The 20,336-nt window shown below is 43.6% G+C and overlaps 2 protein-coding genes across 3 annotated transcripts in view; both read left to right on the top strand.

The window, feature by feature from the left end:
• Nucleotides 1–1,852: 1,852 nt before the first annotated feature.
• Nucleotides 1,853–15,516, top strand: abhd17b (abhydrolase domain containing 17B, depalmitoylase). Its single transcript, XM_076270383.1, has 4 exons — nt 1,853–2,278; nt 4,466–4,935; nt 12,841–13,020; nt 13,536–15,516. Exons 2-4 carry the CDS (start codon nt 4,469–4,471, stop codon nt 13,753–13,755), a joined length of 867 nt encoding a protein of 288 aa, XP_076126498.1. The 5' UTR covers nt 1,853–2,278; nt 4,466–4,468; the 3' UTR covers nt 13,756–15,516.
• Nucleotides 15,517–17,170: 1,654 nt separating this feature from the next.
• Nucleotides 17,171–20,336, top strand: part of cemip2 (cell migration inducing hyaluronidase 2) — a 29,111-nt gene continuing 25,945 nt past the window's right edge. The window contains exons 1-2 of one of the 2 annotated variants that reach the window (XM_076271450.1): nt 17,171–17,355; nt 19,943–20,298. In XM_076271450.1, coding sequence (XP_076127565.1) covers nt 19,965–20,298 — 334 coding nt within the window. In that variant the 5' untranslated portion in view covers nt 17,171–17,355; nt 19,943–19,964. Of the gene's footprint in view, nt 17,356–18,350; nt 18,434–19,942; nt 20,299–20,336 lie in introns of those variants that run through there. The other variant, XM_076271451.1, reaches the window with a different exon arrangement.

Genomic DNA, 20,336 nt, shown 5'->3' with positions numbered 1-20,336 from the left:
TATTTACTTTTGTAATTAGTAATTTTGTAATTTTGTTATTACTTTTGCAATCTGTTCCCCTGTCCTTCCTGTTCGTTCGTGCTCGGCAGTCGACTGATCGCGACTTCATTACAAGATGGCGGCCAGCGGCGAGATTCTCTGAAGGTACTGCTTGTATAAACAGTCTTTTTAAATAAACTTCCTGTGCACTTCCAAAGTTCTCAGTATCTCGTTTTAAATGTCAGGACCCTCAGAAGTCTACCAATGCAGTGTGGAGTTACTTGGAACATTTTTAATGGTGTAAAAATAGCGATTTAGCTGCATAGGCTACGCTATGCCCCCACAGCTAGCTGAAAACCTTATGCAAGTTCGGCGAAAATCGGCGCAATTCGGAATACTAGGGGGTGACCGAAGGTGCCTATTGGACACATGTAAGTATTCGGCAACATCTTTCAGTGCAGCTAAGGTCAATTTCACACCGGAATTCTCCTTTAAGGTTCTCAGTGGACATTTTTTTTTTAGAAATGTCACATTTTAATGAATAACAAAGACAAAACAGATTGGTCTCCATAAACTCAAAAAAACATTGCCTTTGAAATTACATTCATCATTAAATTCTAAATCTAGACATATCACGCACAGCCTAACTTTTCAGCTCTTTTATGCTGAGCCACTCACGGTCCATCAGATTACTGATACTGACATACGGGTTTAGATAAAGTTCAGACCATCGAATAAACAAAATCCTCATTTCCATCATGCCAAACACCATGCAGACATTGATAAGCAACAATTAAATTTTGCTGTGGTGTGCTGGGGCAGCTGACAGCCAGGGAGGGGAACCGACTTGACAAACTGGTCAGGAAGTGTGTGTCAGTGTTGGGGAGGAGGGTGGACTCTGTAGGAGATTTGGTGGATGAAAGGATGAGAAGCATGATGAAATCCATCCTCAGTAAGAGGAGCCACCCGCTGGTTGCCCAGCAGAGCTCCTCTCCATGAGCTGCAGGACTGAGAGGTTCAGGAAGTAATTTGTTCCGGCCGCCATAACACTACGGACCTGTTTGAAGTGCATTAATTATTTACTACTAATGAACATAGCTTGTTTTGGGACTCTTTTGTTTGCTTGTTGGTAGACAACACACAGCTGCTGGACATCTGAATTTCACATCTGAATGAGATGAATAAAAGTATCTATCTATCTATCTATCTATCTATCTAAATAATTTATGACAGCATCATAATACGTCTGATATAAAACTAAGATGCATTCCATTGTCAGATGCTTTCTGCTAACTGATCACTTGATTTACATTTCTAAATCTAGGAAAGTCTTTCAGCTAAAATTGTAATAGTTTCTATGTTTTTTTTTTTTTTAATTATTACTTTTTAAACACTTTTAAATTATTGCCCTTTTATGTTTTTATGTACTATCACCTTGTGTGTTTTATGTTTTCTTATTCTTATTCTTATTATTTTATTCTTATTCTTTACTTTTTAAATTATTCTTTGACTATTGCCATTCTATGCTTTTATTAACTATTCCTGTTTGCTTTTATTTATGTAAAGCACATTGAATGACCTCTGTGTATGGAATGCGCTATATAAATAAAGTTGACTTGACTTGAGTTGTAATTTAATTCGACCTCTGAGAGGTGAAGCCTACACAAGTTGCTAAATCACTACGTTAGAGAACATGCCCAATTTTTGCTATTTCTGACAGGTGGTCTTTACGTTCAAGCACAACCCCGCCTTGTAGAGAGGATGTTCATTTTTCATTGGTGCTTGGTCACATAGCAGTTGAGTGTAATTGGTTGCAGTGCCTTTCAGTTGTCTAACCTAACCTGGTGTATCCCTTATATCCGGTTCTGCGGAAGAAAACAGAAGGCAGCTAACGCAAGCTAATCAGAAACTGCAATTAGAAGCTTATCAGCACAGGGGAATATAACAGCACCTAGTAACTTACATCATTAAGAAACACAGTTATATTTCAGTACAGTTCGCCTTCTGATTAAGTATAATTGTCATTTAGACCACATGTTGACAAGACCAATTGACATTGATCAGCAGTTGAAGCAAGGTTTGGGCAGAAACTGGAAGCGACGGGCTTCACTGCTCATACGAAAGAGAGAGCAACTAGTAACGTTAGCTGAAACACAGATCAAAGACTAACGTTACGTTTTTGGTCATATCACGACTCTACGGTAGAGTAATTGTAATTAATCATATTCCTTGTGGGTGCTAGAGACGCTTTTCGAGAAATACTCTCCTCTTGTCTTGGAATAGATCAACGTTCATATAGGTAAGTGACCCAGGACACCGAGCTGCTTGCTAGCTAGCTGTTTCCCCCTCAATAACGTTAACGTAAAACGTTAGGTGTGAAGTCGCTAATGTCATTTTATTGTTAAACTGTTTAGCGAGAGGCACTGTAAGTAAGCTAGCTGCTGTGTGTGTCTGGTAAGAAGCTCTTAGTCCAGTGCTAAATTAATCGTCGCTTCTGTTTCTCTGCCTGCTTGAATAAACATACATATTATTTTACACCAAGTTAACGTTAACATCAACCTAGTAACGTTAACGTTAGCACTTTCACTCTACTACTACATCAAGTCCATTGTCAAACTGAATCCTTTTGATGTAGCACCAACACTTGTGTGCGACTTATTACAGTCTGCTTACAACATCATAAGGGTAGGTTAAATGTAAACTGACTGAGCCTATTTTGTTCCTGTTATTTAACTTATGTTCAAGTCATATTACATGCAGTTAGTGCAGCCAACGGGATTGTGCCTGTGTTTCCATAACAGAGGAATTGTGGTAGTGTGGGAATGATTCAGGCCGTGTTCAGTTGGCCAGAGAGAAAACTGCAGCACAGGGAAATTAAGTGTTCACGGCTGAAATGAAAATGTCTTTTGGGTTGGGAAGTTGTGTTGGCTGCATTTCAGGCAGGTCGAAAGTCCCAATGCTTTTAAATCCCCAAAATTTGAAGATTATGAGATTCATCATATCCACTAAGAAATATTTTTCCATTATGAGTAAGGCCTGGCTATTTTGCCCAGCTGCTTAGCCTATATTTGATAATTGAACTCACTTTGTCTTTTATATAAAACAATGTACTCATGAGAATTATTGCTCTTGTATATTGTTAGAAGCTTGACTGTGCATGCCTATCATCTTTTTTATGAAACGGTAAGCCTAATGTTTAAGCACTATCAAGACGTCACACTTTTTTTTTTAAACATGTTTAAGGCCAGGGCTTTTGTGATGTGTCCTACATATCATAAGACAAGTGTAATTGAATACCCCTGGTACCTAATACCCCTGGCCTTATTTTTGTCACCATTTATAGGTTCCTTGTATTAAAATCCTACAACTGTCTTTAACTGGACATTGACAGATGTCACTGAATTGGAAATGCACTACCCCAGTGTTGGAACAGTGGTGCTGCAGCAGTGTTGGTTACAAGTTCAGGTTGCTTAGTAGACTACCCAGGACAGAACTGTATCACAGTGTCATGTGTGATAATGAAAAGATCTCTTTGGAGAGATGATGCCATTCATGAGAGAGAGAGATGGGAGTGAACAATGTTTTCACAAGATAAACGTGGACATATTGCTTGAGTATTTTAGACATGCTGTGTGTTTTTTTTTTTTTTTTTTTGGTTCTTATTTCAGCGTTACAATGTTTCAAGTCATCTGTTTCTTTCATCTGCTAAATCCTAATTATCTCAATATCCTAATCCTCATATCACAGATTTCAGCCTGAGTGTGTTTTTATCTGTATGTCTATGTCTTTTGTGTGTGTGTGTGTGAGTGTGTGGCTGGCTGGCCGATTGGCAGGCTGGCTGAGGATGAACTGTGCATACTGGCTGTGGCCACCCCATCAAAGCCTTCTTCACCCCTATTTTTTCTGATCCTTATCCTCCCATTATTTTTTTTTGTGTGTGTGCTGTGTCCGTTGTGTCCTGGTGTCCCCTCGCACCCTGCTGCGGGAGTGTTGTCTGCAGACGATAGTCCAGCTGTCTCCATCTGAGCATGCAGATCCCTGAGCTCCATTTTTTTTTTTTAGTTTTTGTAGTTCAGGCTGGTTGTTTTTTTTCCCCTTCTCTAGAATGTTTCCCCATAGGCTGTATGATTATCTTTGTACTTTCTTTTATGTAGTTATTTTACCTTAAAACGAATAATTTTAATGAGACACTTATAGTAGGAATAGTGTCATCACCATCATCGTCAGTGTGCACCCAGAACGTCTGGTGTTGCACTGGTGTCTGGTGTAACTTTGTTGCACCACGCAGGAACATTACCATTACGTTTTGTAGGTTGTTGGTACGTTGCAAATTGACGACGAGGGGGAAATACTTTAATACTTGTTCTGTGCTACTTCATTATGACCCGTTTCTCCTCTGTTTTTCTCAGTTCTCCTTCACATGTTTATCCTTGTACTTTCAAACGTATTTTGAATCCTCTCTCCCGTCCTGCCGGTGTGTCCTCAGAGGATGAACCACCTGTCCCTCAGTGAGCTCTGCTGCCTGTTCTGCTGCCCGCCGTGCCCTGGCAAGATCGCCTCCAAGCTGGCCTTCCTGCCGCCGGAGCCCACCTACTCGCTGATGTGCGACGAGAGCGGCAGCCGCTGGACGCTGCACCTGTCGGAGCGCGCCGACTGGCAGTACTCGGCGCGCGAGAAGGATGCCATCGAGTGCTTCATGACACGCACGTCACGCGGCAACCGCATCGCCTGCATGTTTGTGCGTTGCTCGCCAAGCGCGCGCTACACGTTGCTCTTCTCGCACGGCAACGCCGTGGACCTGGGCCAGATGAGCAGCTTCTATATCGGCCTGGGCTCGCGCATCAACTGCAACGTCTTCTCCTACGACTACTCGGGCTACGGCGCCAGCTCGGGCAAGCCCTCCGAGAAGAACCTGTACGCAGACGTGGACGCTGCTTGGCACGCACTTCGAACAAGGTGAGAGAGACATGCCTGGGCTGTGCACAAAGATTAACACACAAAACAAAAAAAGGTATGAATTACATTTACCTTTACAAAGCACTGAAATGCCGCTGGATGTTGAAGTTCTGTGGCAGGCAATGAGAAGGAGGTTAGACACAAAAAAAAGAGATTGTGTATATAGGAAGATGCGGTGTGACTGTGGATAAGGATGAGGTTCATACACTCGGACAGGTACTTCAGCTTAGGCATGGGGCTTGTGAACACACACACACACATACACTCCTAAAAGAACCTGTATGTCAACATGGATTCGTTTTTTTGTTTGTGTAGGCAGATGTACACAGCAACTGGTTTGGCTCAATCCCTTGCCAGTCCAGTCCCTCCTCCCTTCACAAAGTGGTTGGCTCAACCCTCCATCTCCTATAGTCTGTCCCCTACAGTATACCTGTTATTCATTCTCCATCTTCTGACCCTGGACCCTGTCTGTGTGTAGCTTCTATGTCTCCTGCATTCACATTCACCCAGTTATGGCAGCAGCACCAGGCAGCATTCTGGCACAGATTCACAGATTGGGTTTATTTCACTTCACCCTTTCCTGCTCCCCTCCTGCAGTCCTTCAGCCCTGAGTGCTATTGATTACATTGAGTGGATGGCTGCGGGTACGTGCAGTCGCTGCACAGAGCAAATCATGGAAACCGTGGCTCCTGTGGAGGCTTTCTGGAGGCTCTTTGTCCCTCTGTGCCTGTGCAGTGCTTGTGGTTGAATTTGGAGTAAAAAAGCTTGTGGGAAAGGCTGTAAGGGATGGAGGGAGGGAGTTTTCCAGTGTCATTTCTTGCAAGTACAGCAGAATGGCTCCGGCATCAGCATACCAGCTCCTCTGGGTCACACCGGCCGTGCGTGTCCGTGTGCGTGTGCGTGTGTGTGCGTGTGTGTGCGTGTGTGTGCGTGTGCGTGTGCGTGTGTGTGTGTGTGTGTGTGTGTGTGTGTGTGTGTGTGTGTGTGTGTGTGTGTGTGTGTGTGTGTGTGTGTGTGTGTGTGTGTGTGTGTGTGTGTGTGTGTGTGTGTGTGAGACCTCTCACACAAATGGCCTTTCAGAACCAGTTACAATCACATGAACACTGACACTAAGGTGTGTCCGTGTTTGTGTGTGTGTTTATGACAGCTTTGTGCATCATCAGGTGTAGTGTGAATCATGAGGTGGACGTGGGCTTGTTGGCTCCTGTGTGGCGCTGATTGTGGTGGAGCATAGTGTGACCTCCAAGTGAAAGAGACGCTCTGTCTGAGAACGTGTGACTGCAAGGGTGTGCAAAATGCAGGGCAGCATACCACTGAGGGGCTTACACACACACACACACACACACAGCATAGTAGATGGAAATCTTAACCAAAGGAAAAATACTTTGTGCTGGTGCGTCACCTCTCTCTCTCTCTCTCTCTCTCTCTCTCTTTCTTGAACACACTCACACACACTGCTAAATGCGTTTGGAAGGGCCGATGCTCCACTTAGCGTGCGAGTGAGATGTGCGGTACTCCACTGCTGTAGCACTGCTACGCTGCCTCTGATGTGAGAAGTGAGCCTTCCTCTGCTCTTGCTCTTCCAACTAGACCTACATTTCCCCCAGTCCCAGAACTGAAGTGGAAACTGTCAAGACTACTGTTACTGCTACTGCCACTGCTGCTGTTGCTACAGCTGGTGGCTCAGACACACAGACCGCTGTTCTCATAACTGATAATCTCCTACTGTACGTTGCGTGTGTGTGTGTGTGTGTGTGGGTCAGCAGCAGGAGCATGTTAAGCAGCTCTCTCTCTCTCTCTCTCTCTCTCTTTCTCTCTTTCTCTCTTTCTGTCTCTGTCTGTGAGGCCTCCCACCTTCATTTGTAGGCCGAATGTAATAAGGCATTTCTGGATCCCGCTGCGCTGTGCATCTCGTCTGATTCAGTTTAAGCACATTTCGTGTTTTGCACGAAGGCGACTTAAGCGGGTTTTTAAGAGCGCGTCGGCGGACTTGTCACAAGTTTGGCAGGCGGGCAGGCTGGTACCAGTGAGTAGCCGGTGAGTGATATTCAACCGCTCACCCGCAGTCCATGTCAGCAGCAAGGAATTGGCAATTTAATCTCATTCAGTCAGTGTAGAACGAAGTCAGGGTTTATCTAATTACGCTCATAACGAGATTGCAGGCCTGGATCAGTTTGTGTGTGTGTGTGTGTGGGTGGGTGCGAGAGAGAAATTGATGGAAAGAGATTGAAAAACAGTGAGGAACAGATAAATGGAAAGAATGGGGGGGTATGAGAAGGAAGGAAAAGAAAGGAGGGAAAAATGGAATTTGCATTAAATATGAAATCCCTTGAATCCTGTTATATTCAGGTGGTGGTGTGTGTGTGTGTGTGTGAGAGACAGTGTTTGCGGACTGACTGCTGAGGCCAACTTAAACCTTCCACCGCTGCACACCCATCACAACACTCCTATGACTGTACATCTCTCTCTCCTTCTCTGTCTATTTCTCTCTCTTCTCTCTCTCTCTCTCTCGCTCTCTCTCTCTCTTTCTCTCTTTCTCTGACTGCCTTCAATGGAAATGGCCCAGTTGTGTGCAGCTTACTTTGTTGTGGGTCACTGGTTGGATCACACACTTAAGCAAGCTGTAGTATTTGGAACTGGAATGGGCCTTGGTGTTAAAGACCAGCAGCGCGTCTCGCTCGCGATTCTCAGCCGAAACTGCTCAGTCATCATTGTCATGGCAGCGCTCACATTACTGCATTACTGTACTCGCCCGGTTGACAGCTTTGTGCTCAGCTTGAGACAGCTCGTGCCTGCGCCTGCGCGCTTGCCTGGCTGCTAAACACCGAATTAATGGTGCTGTTTCTTCAGCATCACTTCTCACACACTCACTCACACACATACACACACACACCCCCACACACACCCACACACCCACATACACACACACACCCACACACACACACACACACACACAGCAAACAGCAAACAGGATTCCAATTGTTGACATCTAGAAGAACACTTACTCAATACTATGCCGTGCGTGATAGACTTCCACTGTCCCCAGGGTTGCTACATGCACCCAAGCAAGTGTTACTAGTTCTTAAGCCAAAGTAAATTTCAGGTAACTTCTTCCTCCTACACTGTGGAATCAGTCACCTGGTCTTCTCTCAGTTTACATATATTTACATATAGTGGCTATAAACTAGCACTTTAATTTGATTGGCATGCTGTATATTTACATATAGTAGCTATGAACTACCATTTTCAGTGTTTCCCACATCATTTAATTGTATTTGTGGTGGTAGGTTTGCAATTAACTTGAATGCAAAAGTTTTTAACAAATTAGCGCAGAGGGGTTATGGGGTAATTTAGCCTTCTATCGGAACTCCCCCTATTACAGTCGGTCCCGTATTTCCACCGTCTTGCGTGTATGTGTCACTTAATATCCATTTCTATACAAACCAAGACAGTGTACTCCTAAAGAAACGCAACCACCCACACCATAGGTGTATCTAAATTAGCTATGTACCAAAAATGACATTTTACCGTGACTCAAAGAGCTGTAAACAGTGTTGTAAGGCTGCGTGTACACAACCGCTTGGAGCTCCAGTGGAATTTTAATTTCACGACGACAATTCTCGGTCTAACCGTTCATGTGCCGTTGAAACGGTGTAAATAGGCGACCCATCAGGCCAGCACTATAACTCCGAGCGTGGTAAACAAAATAGGATATTTCAGGTAGTAAATGCTCCCGTTAACAACCAAACCAGATTTTGTTCAAATCTACACACCTATGGCTACTGAAAAATGTAAGGTTAATTTAGCAAATGTTATTTTGAAGTGTTAAAAAACATCGTTGTTTTAGAATTTCTGAACAAAAGTGGTGATAATTGGGGGTGTTACGATAGTCGTCTTCTATGCCTTGCAGGATTGTTAATGTTGTCTTTAAACATGCATGTAGGTTCGTTGAGAGACAGAAACAAGGAGAGGCTTTACAAAGGTGCACATAGCTCTACAATGAAAAAATTCCATCCAATTGAAATAGTACAACATGGAAAATCATTGTGTGGTGGTCAATGTTGATATTGTGGTGGGCCGCCACAAATAAGTCAATGTATGGGAAACACTGACTTTTTTGCATACCAAAGAATATGACCGCTACACAGGCATACCCAGGAACTAGAGCAAAAAATTCAGGGCATCATTAATGTTTTGCATATATTTCAAGTCAAGTACATGGATAAGCACAGTATGTAGTTGTATGTTTATCTTCAAGTTTGCTGTTGAGCAGCTAGGGAACTCTATCTAGACAGAAACCCTCCGAAGATCCAAAATCACTGGGTCTGAGCCAAGTAAAAAAGGTAGATTCCTGTGGCCATGACCCAAGTTGCCATCCTAAAAGAGCCCTCTGGAGTTGTCAGAGGCACGCTTATCTGTTCTAGCTGGAGGGTGGTATCTTCCTGTGTTGCTCAAGGTGCCAAAGTCTGCGCCGGAGTTGGAACATGTCTGGGGTGGCGCGAGTTTAACTTGTTGCCCCAGAGCAGTGTTACCTGTGCCGTCTGACTCACGGTGTTACCTGTGCCGTCTGACTCACGGTGGGGGCGTGGCTGATTGCTGTAAGCGGCCAGCAGCCACTCCTGTGTTTGGGTACAGTTATGTCATAGTAACAGCACAGCGAGTACAGAAGGGGGAGTGTTGCTATGGTGCTGGAGGACGCTGCGTCTGTGTGCCCAGATCAACTCATATAGGCCCATCACATACAGTAGCCTATATTTCATGGCACTTCAAAAAGCCCAGCTTGCATCTGGTTCCCTTAGCACTAAGCACTAGGGTGACAAAAGGCAAAGGGTGACAGTAATATAAAAACTGGTTTCAGGGTTCTGATGACCACTTTAAATAGGTGTTTGTGTGTGTTATGGTGACGTATACCCTTCTGCTCTGCATTAGGTTCAAAGGTTTAAATATATGTATGTTGTGACTTGGGGGGTGGGTGTGGGGGTGGGGGTGGTGTTCTATCAGCCAATCTTGCCAAGTCAAATATTGACTGGTTGCTTAGCAACTGATATCCTTAGAGGACAGGACCAGCTGCAGCCATGGCGACCTTCTCTGTTCAGGAAGTGTATGTGTGTGTGTGTGTGTGTGTGTGGGGGGGTATTCCTTGTAAAATCAGATGCTTGATCATTGAATATACAGGGTTTGCTCTTCTGACCTCTTCCTCACACACTCACTCTCTCTCTCGCTCACACACACACACACACACACACACACACACACACACACACACACACACACACACACACACATAGAGTATGACAAGAGAGCACTGAGAGACAACTAAGCACTGAGGTCAAGGATGGGTCTCAGGCTCAGTAAGGGGTTAATTGGCTCACGTGAGTTCATGCCATCATTTGATCAATGCTTGTGGACACAGACCTATTTCTTCAGTGGTCTACTCATACAGTCAACCAATCTCACTATGTTTGGATGTAGAGTTTGAATGAATTTGACTCACATTAAGTTTGTTTGGGGATACAGAAGTTACTGTTATACTCTGACGAGTACTTAAGCACATATTAATGAGAAAAGGATATGGGTATATATTTGAAAACGCTATATCCACCATTGTAATGAATTTTCATGAATAATTTTTTTCCATTTTCCCATCATTTTTCCAAAAACGGAGATATAGAATTTTGGAACCAAACTCTTAATTTGGACCAACTCACTCACTGTTGTTATTTATTTATTTACTTTTGCATTTGGATTTCATTTGCAGCGCATCAGTGCATTATATTGGTTGATGGAAGCCTATTATCCGGTAGTCGGAGATGGAGATGAGGTAATAAACGGTCTCTATGATGTACCATGGCCTCCACACCTAGGGCAAGTCAGACCATTTTAAATGTTAATCAGTCCAGTAATTGCGCTCCATTACTTTCTTTTTATACTGGCATGTTTCCTCTTCCCTCATTGCTAGTCCACACTGGCATATGATGTCGCTGAACAGTAGGCCTACATGTTGCGTCACATGTAATTCTTATGTGCGTCACATTGCGTCACATGTAATTCATATGTGCACATTTAAGCCATGAAACAAGTAGGCTACAGTTGAATATCCATAAAGCCTTGAATCTATTATCAGACAAGTCATACGTACTATACTCAAGCCCAGGGCTGTTTCTGAAATTAAGTGTCATTGAATCGGGATCTAGAAAATGTGGCCTGCCTTCATAAGTCCCCATGGCATGCTTGATCCCTTAGCTTTGCACCTCAACATCAAAACACACACACACACACACACACACACACACACACACACACATACACACACACACACACGTCATCCATCTGGGTGTAAATAAAGTGTTTATGACATGTCTCTGCAGACACAGCAGAGGCAGGAGGTGAATGAGACGGGGAGGGGGAAATGTAGCGATGCATTATTGAGTGGCTATGCATGCGTGTATGGGCGCGCCTGTGTCTGTGCATAGTTTGTCCCTCAGGACTAAATAGATGAAGGCGTTTTTGGAGGGCTTGCGTAATCGGTGGAATTGAGTGCAGGAAGAGTAGGGTGAGTTCATCCAGCCAGGGAAACCATGAGGAAATAAAGCCAGACTAGCGCCCTCGCCTGCCCTGTCCTGCCCACCATCCCCTGCCCTGTCCTGCCCACCATCCCCTGCCCTGTCCTGCCCACCATCCCCTGCCCTGTCCTGCCCACCATCCCCTGCCCTGCCCTGATCTAAGGCTCCTCACGGGCAAAATGAAAGCAGAACGGTTCAGTTTGTTTTGAGAATGCCTGCGGCCCTCCATGATCTTGTTGCTTGATGTGGGACAACCAGTAGTTCTGACCCTCGTAACATCACTATTTGTGTGTAAAACAAGGTCAATGTGTCCCATACACCCCCCCCCAACACACACACACACACACACACACACACACACACACACACACACACACACGTACACAAAGGAATATGTGAAATGGTTGTGGAAAGGCGTTGTTACGTCCTTTGCTTCTGGTTTCTCTTGGCTAGGGATGGGGTGGTGGGGGTGGTGGTGGTGGTGGTGGTGGTGGTGGTTGGTTGTGGTGGTGGTGGTGGTGGTAGGTGGTGACCATCTCTTACTAAATGCCTGTATCTGTGCTCCTGCTACATTACATGGAAGACTGATCTCCATCTCTACCCAGACAGCCTGCAGCTTTGAGTTTCTTTTTTTTTTTCCATCCCTTGTTTTTTTTTCTGGGGTCGTCAGCTGAGCCGGTCACGTTCTCCTTAATCAGTGCTGGAATGTGCTCCCTAGCGCCCCCTAGGTCACAAGACCAGGCCACCACCCCATCCTAGGAGAGCGAGTGGGAGAGGGATAACTTGGCTGTAGTTGTAGTGCAGCACATCTCATCTCAAGTCCTTCCCTCTGTTTAACTAAGCGTATTGACCTTCACCTATTTACTGCACTTGAGGGGACACACATTGTTTATAAGTCCTGTTTTGCTAGTAACTGCAGTCTGTAAGCTGATTTAACCGGAATATGCAATTCAGCTTGATAAGGATAATGCCCCCCAAGGCCCCTTCTACTCACATTATTCACTCTATGTAAGTTAATTGTCACTGATCTCAGATTATGCCATGAGTGATAGCTTTTTTTCTCCAAATTTGTTTGTGTGTTGGTCTGTTTATGTCCGTGTATGTTACGACTGTAATTTCAGTAAAAATAAAATTGTGCGGAAAGACACAGAAAATTTGTAAGGGAGCGAAAGCACTAGGCTAAAGCTGATGCATACTTAAGAGACCTATTACCCAGTAGTTATGTACATTTTCTGTGTGTTAGTGTCTGTGTGTTTTGGTGTGGTGGTGGGTGCTTGATGTGCTGTCATGCTGTTGATGTGCAGTTGGTAACTGCTCTGGTTTTTGTGCCTTTGTGTCACAGGTACGGTGTCCGACCGGAGAATGTTATTGTGTACGGCCAGAGCATCGGCACGGTGCCGTCGGTGGACCTGGCGTCTCGGTACGAGAGCGCTGCTGTCATCCTCCACTCCCCCCTCACCTCTGGCATGCGTGTGGCCTTCCCCGACACCAAGAAGACCTACTGCTTCGACGCCTTCCCCAAGTGAGTGTCTCGGTGTCTCTCTCTCCCTCTCTTTCTTTCTTTCTTTCTTTCTTTCTCTCTCTTCCTCTTTCCTTTATTTTTCTCTGTTTTTTCTCTGTGCTACACCTCTGCCTGCCTTCCATTTAGTGAGCACATAATGCCATGGCTATGTTGAAAAAGGAGGGTGAGTGAAGTACAGTGCGGCTCCTACTCTCACAGATGCAGCGTTAATCCCCTGGCTGCTGTATGATTAATTTGCCCTGGCTGGAAACATTTCCTCCCCTGCCTCTTTGCTGATTTCCCAGGGAGAGAACGTCTGTTGTGCTGCTTTGATGCCATTAGAATGCTGATAGGATAGGATCGAGCGCCCTCTAGTGGTCACCTGATCAAATAATCAATTTGCAAAGCAGATATGCTTCATGTTGTCAACAACTTGGATTTCTTTTAATTGTATCTATGATTATGAGAATGTGGTGGATTTCAAGTACAAGCTCAATCCTTGGGTAAAAGTGTAACTTCCCTAATTTTTGCCCCAGCATTGACAAGATCTCCAAGGTGACGTCTCCAGTCCTGGTGATCCACGGTACGGAGGACGAAGTGATTGACTTCTCCCACGGCCTGGCCCTGTACGAGCGCTGCCAGCGGCCGGTCGAGCCCCTGTGGGTGGAGGGTGCCGGCCACAACGACGTGGAGCTTTACGGACAGTACCTGGAGCGCTTGAAACAGTTTGTGGCCCATGAGCTGGTGAACTTGTAGAAGGACTCCATAACGCCGCAAGCACCCTGTGGGCTCAACTTAAGCAACTGTGAACTTCAGAAAGCATTTTTTCCTCTTGTTTTTCTTTGAATTTTTTTTTATGATTTGTACCTTTTCTATTGTTGTACGTTGCGATGCACAGTGGTTGTTGGAGACAACATTTCATTCAAGATGTGTGTTTTTTTCTTTCTTTCTTTCTTTCTTTTTTTTGCAAGTGGCCTTCTTGCTGCCTTTCAGAGGACTCGTTGATCCACGGTAACAACCCTTGACCTCTTCTTGGGATGGCATGTGCAGGTCGACTATGCTGGAACTAGCACCAGTCAGTATCCTGTGATCCCAATGACGATGGAACCAGAAACCATTCTGTCGCAGTCACTGGTTCTTCTTGCAGTTCTGTTTTGTTCTTCTTATATGCTTTTTGGTGTTCTAAATGACTGAGTACTGTACGAAAGTCAAAACAAAACGAAATGAAATGAAAAAAAACAAACGAAAACCCTGACATACATGGTTGCTGTGCCAGTGTTGCCAAATCCTCTGCATATCAAAGCAACGATATGTGAATTCAGATGTCTCATTTTGTATGAACATGTTTATAGAAATAGCCATCTAGAAATATTTTTTCTTTCTCTTAAAATGGTATTTTTTCCCCTTAGTTTGTACATGAAAGAAAAAAAACTACAGCTCCAAAACTAGATGACTGTCCTGTCTTAGAGATTTGAGAAATGCTGGACATTAAAAACAACAGCTATTCCATGTTATGCAATCGTACGTCCTGCCCATCCTGTGATCGCCTGCAGACACCAAGAGTAGAAGTTCACAGAACGATGTCCCAGTGTGGCTGCTCCAGAAGCTTTGTTGCACGTCTCACACACAACAACAGATGACATCACAGTATGTGCTATCACTAAAGTAGCTTCGTAGGAAAACAGAGTGAGAATGAGAGTGTGCCAAGGTGTAGCCTTTTGTCTGTAACGTCATTTCAGCTTGTTGGTTTTAGACAGCGAGGGTGCTGTAAACCTGTACCTCTATGTTAAAAATCACTTGACGTCAAAGCATCAAGATAATATTAACTACTCAGAGTTGATCAATAATACTGCACTAGATGCTCAGAGAACCCATATGTTATTATTATTATTATTATTATTATTATTAGGCAGTTGTCTTTGCCAATGTCGCTGTCTAAAAAGTATAGATGGGCATGTTGTATTGTTAATAGATGAGTAGCTGAGATGAGGTATGGGGGATTTTTAGACAGAAATGTTTGAAGCCTCATAAAAACATTACTTTCTTGACAAACTTGACATGAAATTGCTTGTTATCTATCCATTTCCATTTTACAAGTGATGCATTTTTTTAACTATTATTTCATCTTTAACTGTATTATCGAGTAGTAATAATGATAAAGGCAGTTGTTATTACTGTTTATCATCCTCATTACTATTGTTACTGATATAGCTGTTAATTGAATATTCTTTAAAATATAATTGGACTAATGTTGAACTACACACTTCAAACTTTCATCCTGTGTATTTTTTTTTTTTTTTGTAAGCTGCGTTTCATTATTGAAGGAACTTATAATATGAAATAATATTGACTATAGTTACTACAGATGGATACAGGAAATAAAAAAACAGTTTAAACAAATTTGTTTCTTGTCCAAATTAGGCCACTGTTAGATCTTCTGTGGTGTGTGCTATGCAATTCAACATGATCTGTCATTTTCTGCAGAAGGGTCCAGATTCAAAGAACAATGCTGTAAGTAAGAACATCTAAAAAAATAAACACACTGGGGAAGCACTTTTTCCACACAGCTGGTATTTGATATAGGCTTTACTTTGGCTTTTGATGTTGCCGGGTATGTTTTTCAGGAGTAAACAGAGAACATTGTGGAATTAGTTCAACTACAATGTTTACAACCATATTGCCTCTACTGAAGAAAGGTGAAGAATAACTCCATTTGTTGCTGTTTCTAAAGTCTTTATTGCCTCATAAGGACAGCAACAGCTGCAAGTTACTTGTCTTTGCACTTGAACCCCATTGTTTGGGCAGAGCATATATCAGGGTCGGTGCCAGAGAGCAAGGGGACCATGAGCATTGACAGGAGGGGCACCTCACTTTTATTAGCTATTTTTCCAAAATTGCCATATAATATTGGTCGAGCCTTTTGGATAGCCTAACTGAAACAATATGATCATGTAAATAGTGTAAGAACATAGCGGCTTAGCATACAGCGTTTAATATACTAATAGAATATTGCATAGGCTACAACAGGGGCTCTCAAACTTTTGTGGGCCGGGGACCCCTCATGGAGTGTAAAATTCTCCAAGGACCCCTCATAATCGCAACAGATAAAACTTAAGTTAATCATGTAGCTGTATAGCCTTTTTTTCTGTTAGATGTTATGTTATATGTATTAAAAATGTAGAGTGCTAATACCACAATAGTCATGTTAGCAAACTTTGACACTATGTAGGATTTTTTAAAAGGATTGTTGTTTCTTTGTCAAATGTAGGCCTATTGTGTTGAACACATAGTGTTTGCTTTACATAACTTTCATTTTGTTGGTGGTTAATTAATAGTAAAGTATTTTGACTGATTGATGTAATGTATCAGCAGATCAATTGGGCAAATACTGATACTGTAGCATCGTACCTCACCACCATCTCACCTCACTTACCACCTTGCCATATAAGACAATTTCATATTTTGTAGCAAACTTTGTCAGGGACCCCCTGACAATGTGCTGCGGACCCCTGGGGGTCCCTGGACCCCACTTTGAGAACCAATGGGCTACAATACAAGTAAATAGGCTATAACAGACTCAGCAGGCCTAGGCTACAGCTGAGTGCAAAATCTCATCATCACTGTGTCTTTCCATTCATTTGGAAATGTTCTTGTAAGATCCTGCTCAAAAGCAAATTGCACATAGACCTAGGCCTACTGATAATATCGCAACATTGATAGGCTACTGGTGCAAATGTATTTATCTCGTGCAAATGCTGCCAGCATGAAAGACAATAGGAAGTAGCTTAGGCCTAGGCGCATGCAGGTGAAAAAAAGGAATAGACCATTAATCTAAATTGGATGTTAATATGCTGCAATGTTAATATGACCTGCCGTGCACTGTGGTGGCTGAACCCAATTAGATGAGTCGTCTGAATACACCATAACGCCATTTTTTGCGATTATGATATAGGGCCTAGGCAATCGAATCGGGGAACACCAACAATAGGCTTGCTCATGGTTTTGCGTGTGCCAACCTTACTGCTCAGTCCCCACTAGCGACAGAAAGTGGGAACAGCGGTACGTAGCCTGCCCTACGACGTGTGAACAGCGGTCGAGCCGAGGCCCCTCCTCGTCAGCTCTCAGGTCCAATGCTTGCCTCCCATCTCACTTCCTCTCGGAGCCTTGCCTGAGACGGGGGCTGGCCGACCATAGCCCCGAAAGAAGACACCATGTGAAAAAGTATAAAAATACACTAAAACGTATCCGTTAGTTGTCATTTCTCGCGACTACACACCTGTGTTTAGGTTTCAAACAACGCCGACTGGATGTGAGCGAACGAATGGCAAGGGAAGGGACAGCATAATCTTGCGAAAGGTAAGGTCGATCACTCAGCACTACTACTAGTTTGTTGACCGTTTAGCAAGTGAATGAGATTCCACGGAGCGAGCCAACACTGGTTCGCTGAATACCGCCAGTTGTTTCATGACTTTGACTGCTGTTCAGAGGTAAACAACAAGCTTGTCAAACCCTCAGTCCAGACCATGTGAATTGAACATTTCACGAAATGGTGCAACACTAGGCTACTATGGGATTGCGATGCGCTCTGTCAAAGGGGCATAGCTACATTGTCACCATATCCTTCAAGCTGCAACAGGAATAGAAGCAACTTTTAGCTCTGATCATTTGACGTGTCTGTCCATTTTATGAAACCGCTTGCAGGTAGATTGTATATGGATTGCACAATGAATGCATGTTTTGTCGACATTCATGAACTTCACAGTCACATTTTAAGACATTTCTTGACTTACACTAAACAAATGCTGAAGCTGCCTTGCTGATTGAATTATTGTATCTTCAATTTGTTGAGGGTGAGATGTGTGCATTCCAGTCAGTCAATTATAGGCTATTCCCACAACTCTTCATTCAACTAACAGACTAGAGCCCATTACAACTTAATTGAAATGTGCCATCATCATTATATTGAGAGATGCACTTGAAGCCATTGTGGGGGTGCCCTTGATGTATACAGGGTGTTTACAAGCCCCAGACCAGTCACTTGTTTGACTGTATAAATTCTTTGGAGCCACAGTAGTCTCAGTGGTCCTGCTGTTTCTCTCTCAGCTCTTTAGTAAGGAAGACCCTGAGGCCACAGTCACTTCTCCAGTGTCTTATTAGCTGAACCTCCAAATGACCAAACTCAACTCTTCTGACTGGCTCTTTTTTATTTTCACATTCTCCCCACTGATTATCCGTTATGGTGCCCTATATATGCTTTTGGGGGTTTGGCGGGTCACAGCATATCATCAAGTCTTGTCATAAGTTGTTTTATGTGGGCAGCACTAACATCTGGTTTTGAACAGGAGACGAGTTGGTTAATCTGGAGTTTCTCTAATAGAGCGCTGAAGTGGTCTTTCCCTGGAAGCTGAAAGAGAGGAAACTTTCTGTTAACGAGGTCTGGTATTAGTGCTCAGGAAAAGACTGAGTTATCCCATTTCCTATTTCACCTTATTCCCAGTAGAAAAGCCATTTTTGCTCATGCAGCCAAAACGATTGCACAATCTTGAACACCTTCAACAACAATTCTGAGAAGCACAAATCATGAAATGACTTCTGGATTCACTGAACCTAGTGCAATGTTATTAAGCAATAGGTACAGTGATATTAAGCAATAGGTACATATTAAAACAATATAGAAAGTAAATGGGAAGCAATTATATTTACCACAATGGAAGCTGAAGACTTGGTATTCAAGTCAAAGAAAAATGGCATGGAGTCAAAACAGAGACAACCATCCTTATTTACACACAGTGTTGACAGTGAACACAACACATTGTTTAAAAGCTCCATAGTATGAAGGCCAGTTGTAACATACTCTAAACTTTTTAGATGTAACATTTTATGAGGTTTTTGGGACATTTTGTGCCAGTATTGAATTGGATATACTGTAGGTTGCCTCTCTTCTCAATCCTATCGTTTCATTTGGATGGAGTAGCCTAATGATGTAGCATTGTATTTCATTGAAGAGCACCTTTGACATGACATACAGGGTTTGCCAAACAATGGTTAAGATTGTCTGGTCTGATATTGCAAACCACATTTAGTCATATGAAGTTATTGCACTGCGTTCAAGGTTTCACAGATGTGAAAAATCTTCCTTGGATGTTTTCTTTTTCTGTTCTTCCTTTCTGTTTTGAATCTATCCTGAAAAAAAATCTAAGTACTCATCCCATGTGGACTATAGCGTAATGCCATAATGAATTAAAACTGGAAACCATTATGGATCAGCAAATTATCACAGGATTGTCCCAGACTCAAGCAAACAGTGTGTGTAAACAGCTGAGGAGATTGGTTAGAGGGCACATTCTACAGGGAACTACAGCTACCCCTGGCACAGTGGGGGTGTTGCAGATTTGTGGCTCCTAATTGGTTCCACGTCCCTTTTTTGAAGCAGGACATGGCAGGCACCCACATACAAATACTTAAGCTACAACTCTCTAACATCCACAAACACGCTGCGCTGCGCTGTGTCACACAGACGCTGCAGAGCGACCATCAAAACAAGCCTGGTGGAAAGCCACTGAGGCAGAGCTGCCTTGCAAACCCTCTTTCTCAGGGCAAAATTGGGCTCGTTTTAACAAGGGGGTTTACATAACACTTTTATTGTAAAATAAAATGTGTTCTTGTGAAGTGAATGCGGGTGCACTCATTATTTTCAGGTTTTAAAAGAACACTTAGCAGTGTGCCTGTGGTCAGCAAAAACAAAAAACAAAAAAAAACAAGAGATGGTTAATGAAGACTGTTACACTGGTGTCTGTATTTAAAATGTTCAACTAATTGATGTATATATTAGTATTTTGACATTTATTTGATGATGGATACAATACATAAACCGTGTCAAAAGCCGTGACAAGTCCTGATCTACCCATTCTCTCTCTCTCTCTCTCTCTTCCTCTCTCTGCAGGAAGTGGCAAGACAGATATATCATGCAGGTGAGTGATGGCCCTAGTCATATCCCCATGTTTGTGCCTCCGCCCAATGGAAACAGCCACCGGTCACCCGGATACGTGCCTGGCAGGATCGTGCCCATGCGGTCCCCTCCCCCTCCCAAGGCCCCACCCCCTCCTCCGCACAAGCCCCCTGCCCCACCGCCTGTGCGGCCTTTGACCTTTAACCTCTCGGATGGGGGTCAGGGGAGGGACTCCATGCAGACCCAGCAGAGCAACAAGAATGCCCTGATCTTCACGGCCATCTCCACCAGTGCCCTCTTCCTCTGCCTCATCCTGGTCCTCACGCTTACCTACAGAGACGTCATTGACGGTGAGTGGAGTGTGTGTGTGTGTGTGTGTGTGTCTCAA

The sequence above is a fragment of the Alosa pseudoharengus genome, unplaced genomic scaffold, assembly GCF_046254945.1.
Source record: "Alosa pseudoharengus isolate Yale_2024_CS ecotype anadromous, Long Island Sound unplaced genomic scaffold, YU_APseudo_1.1 YU_APseudo_1.1_scf_6, whole genome shotgun sequence".
NCBI classification, from domain to species: Eukaryota; Metazoa; Chordata; class Actinopteri; order Clupeiformes; family Clupeidae; genus Alosa; species Alosa pseudoharengus.
Note: the sequence above shows the minus strand (reverse complement) of the source record. Positions and strands in the feature narration are given on the sequence as shown.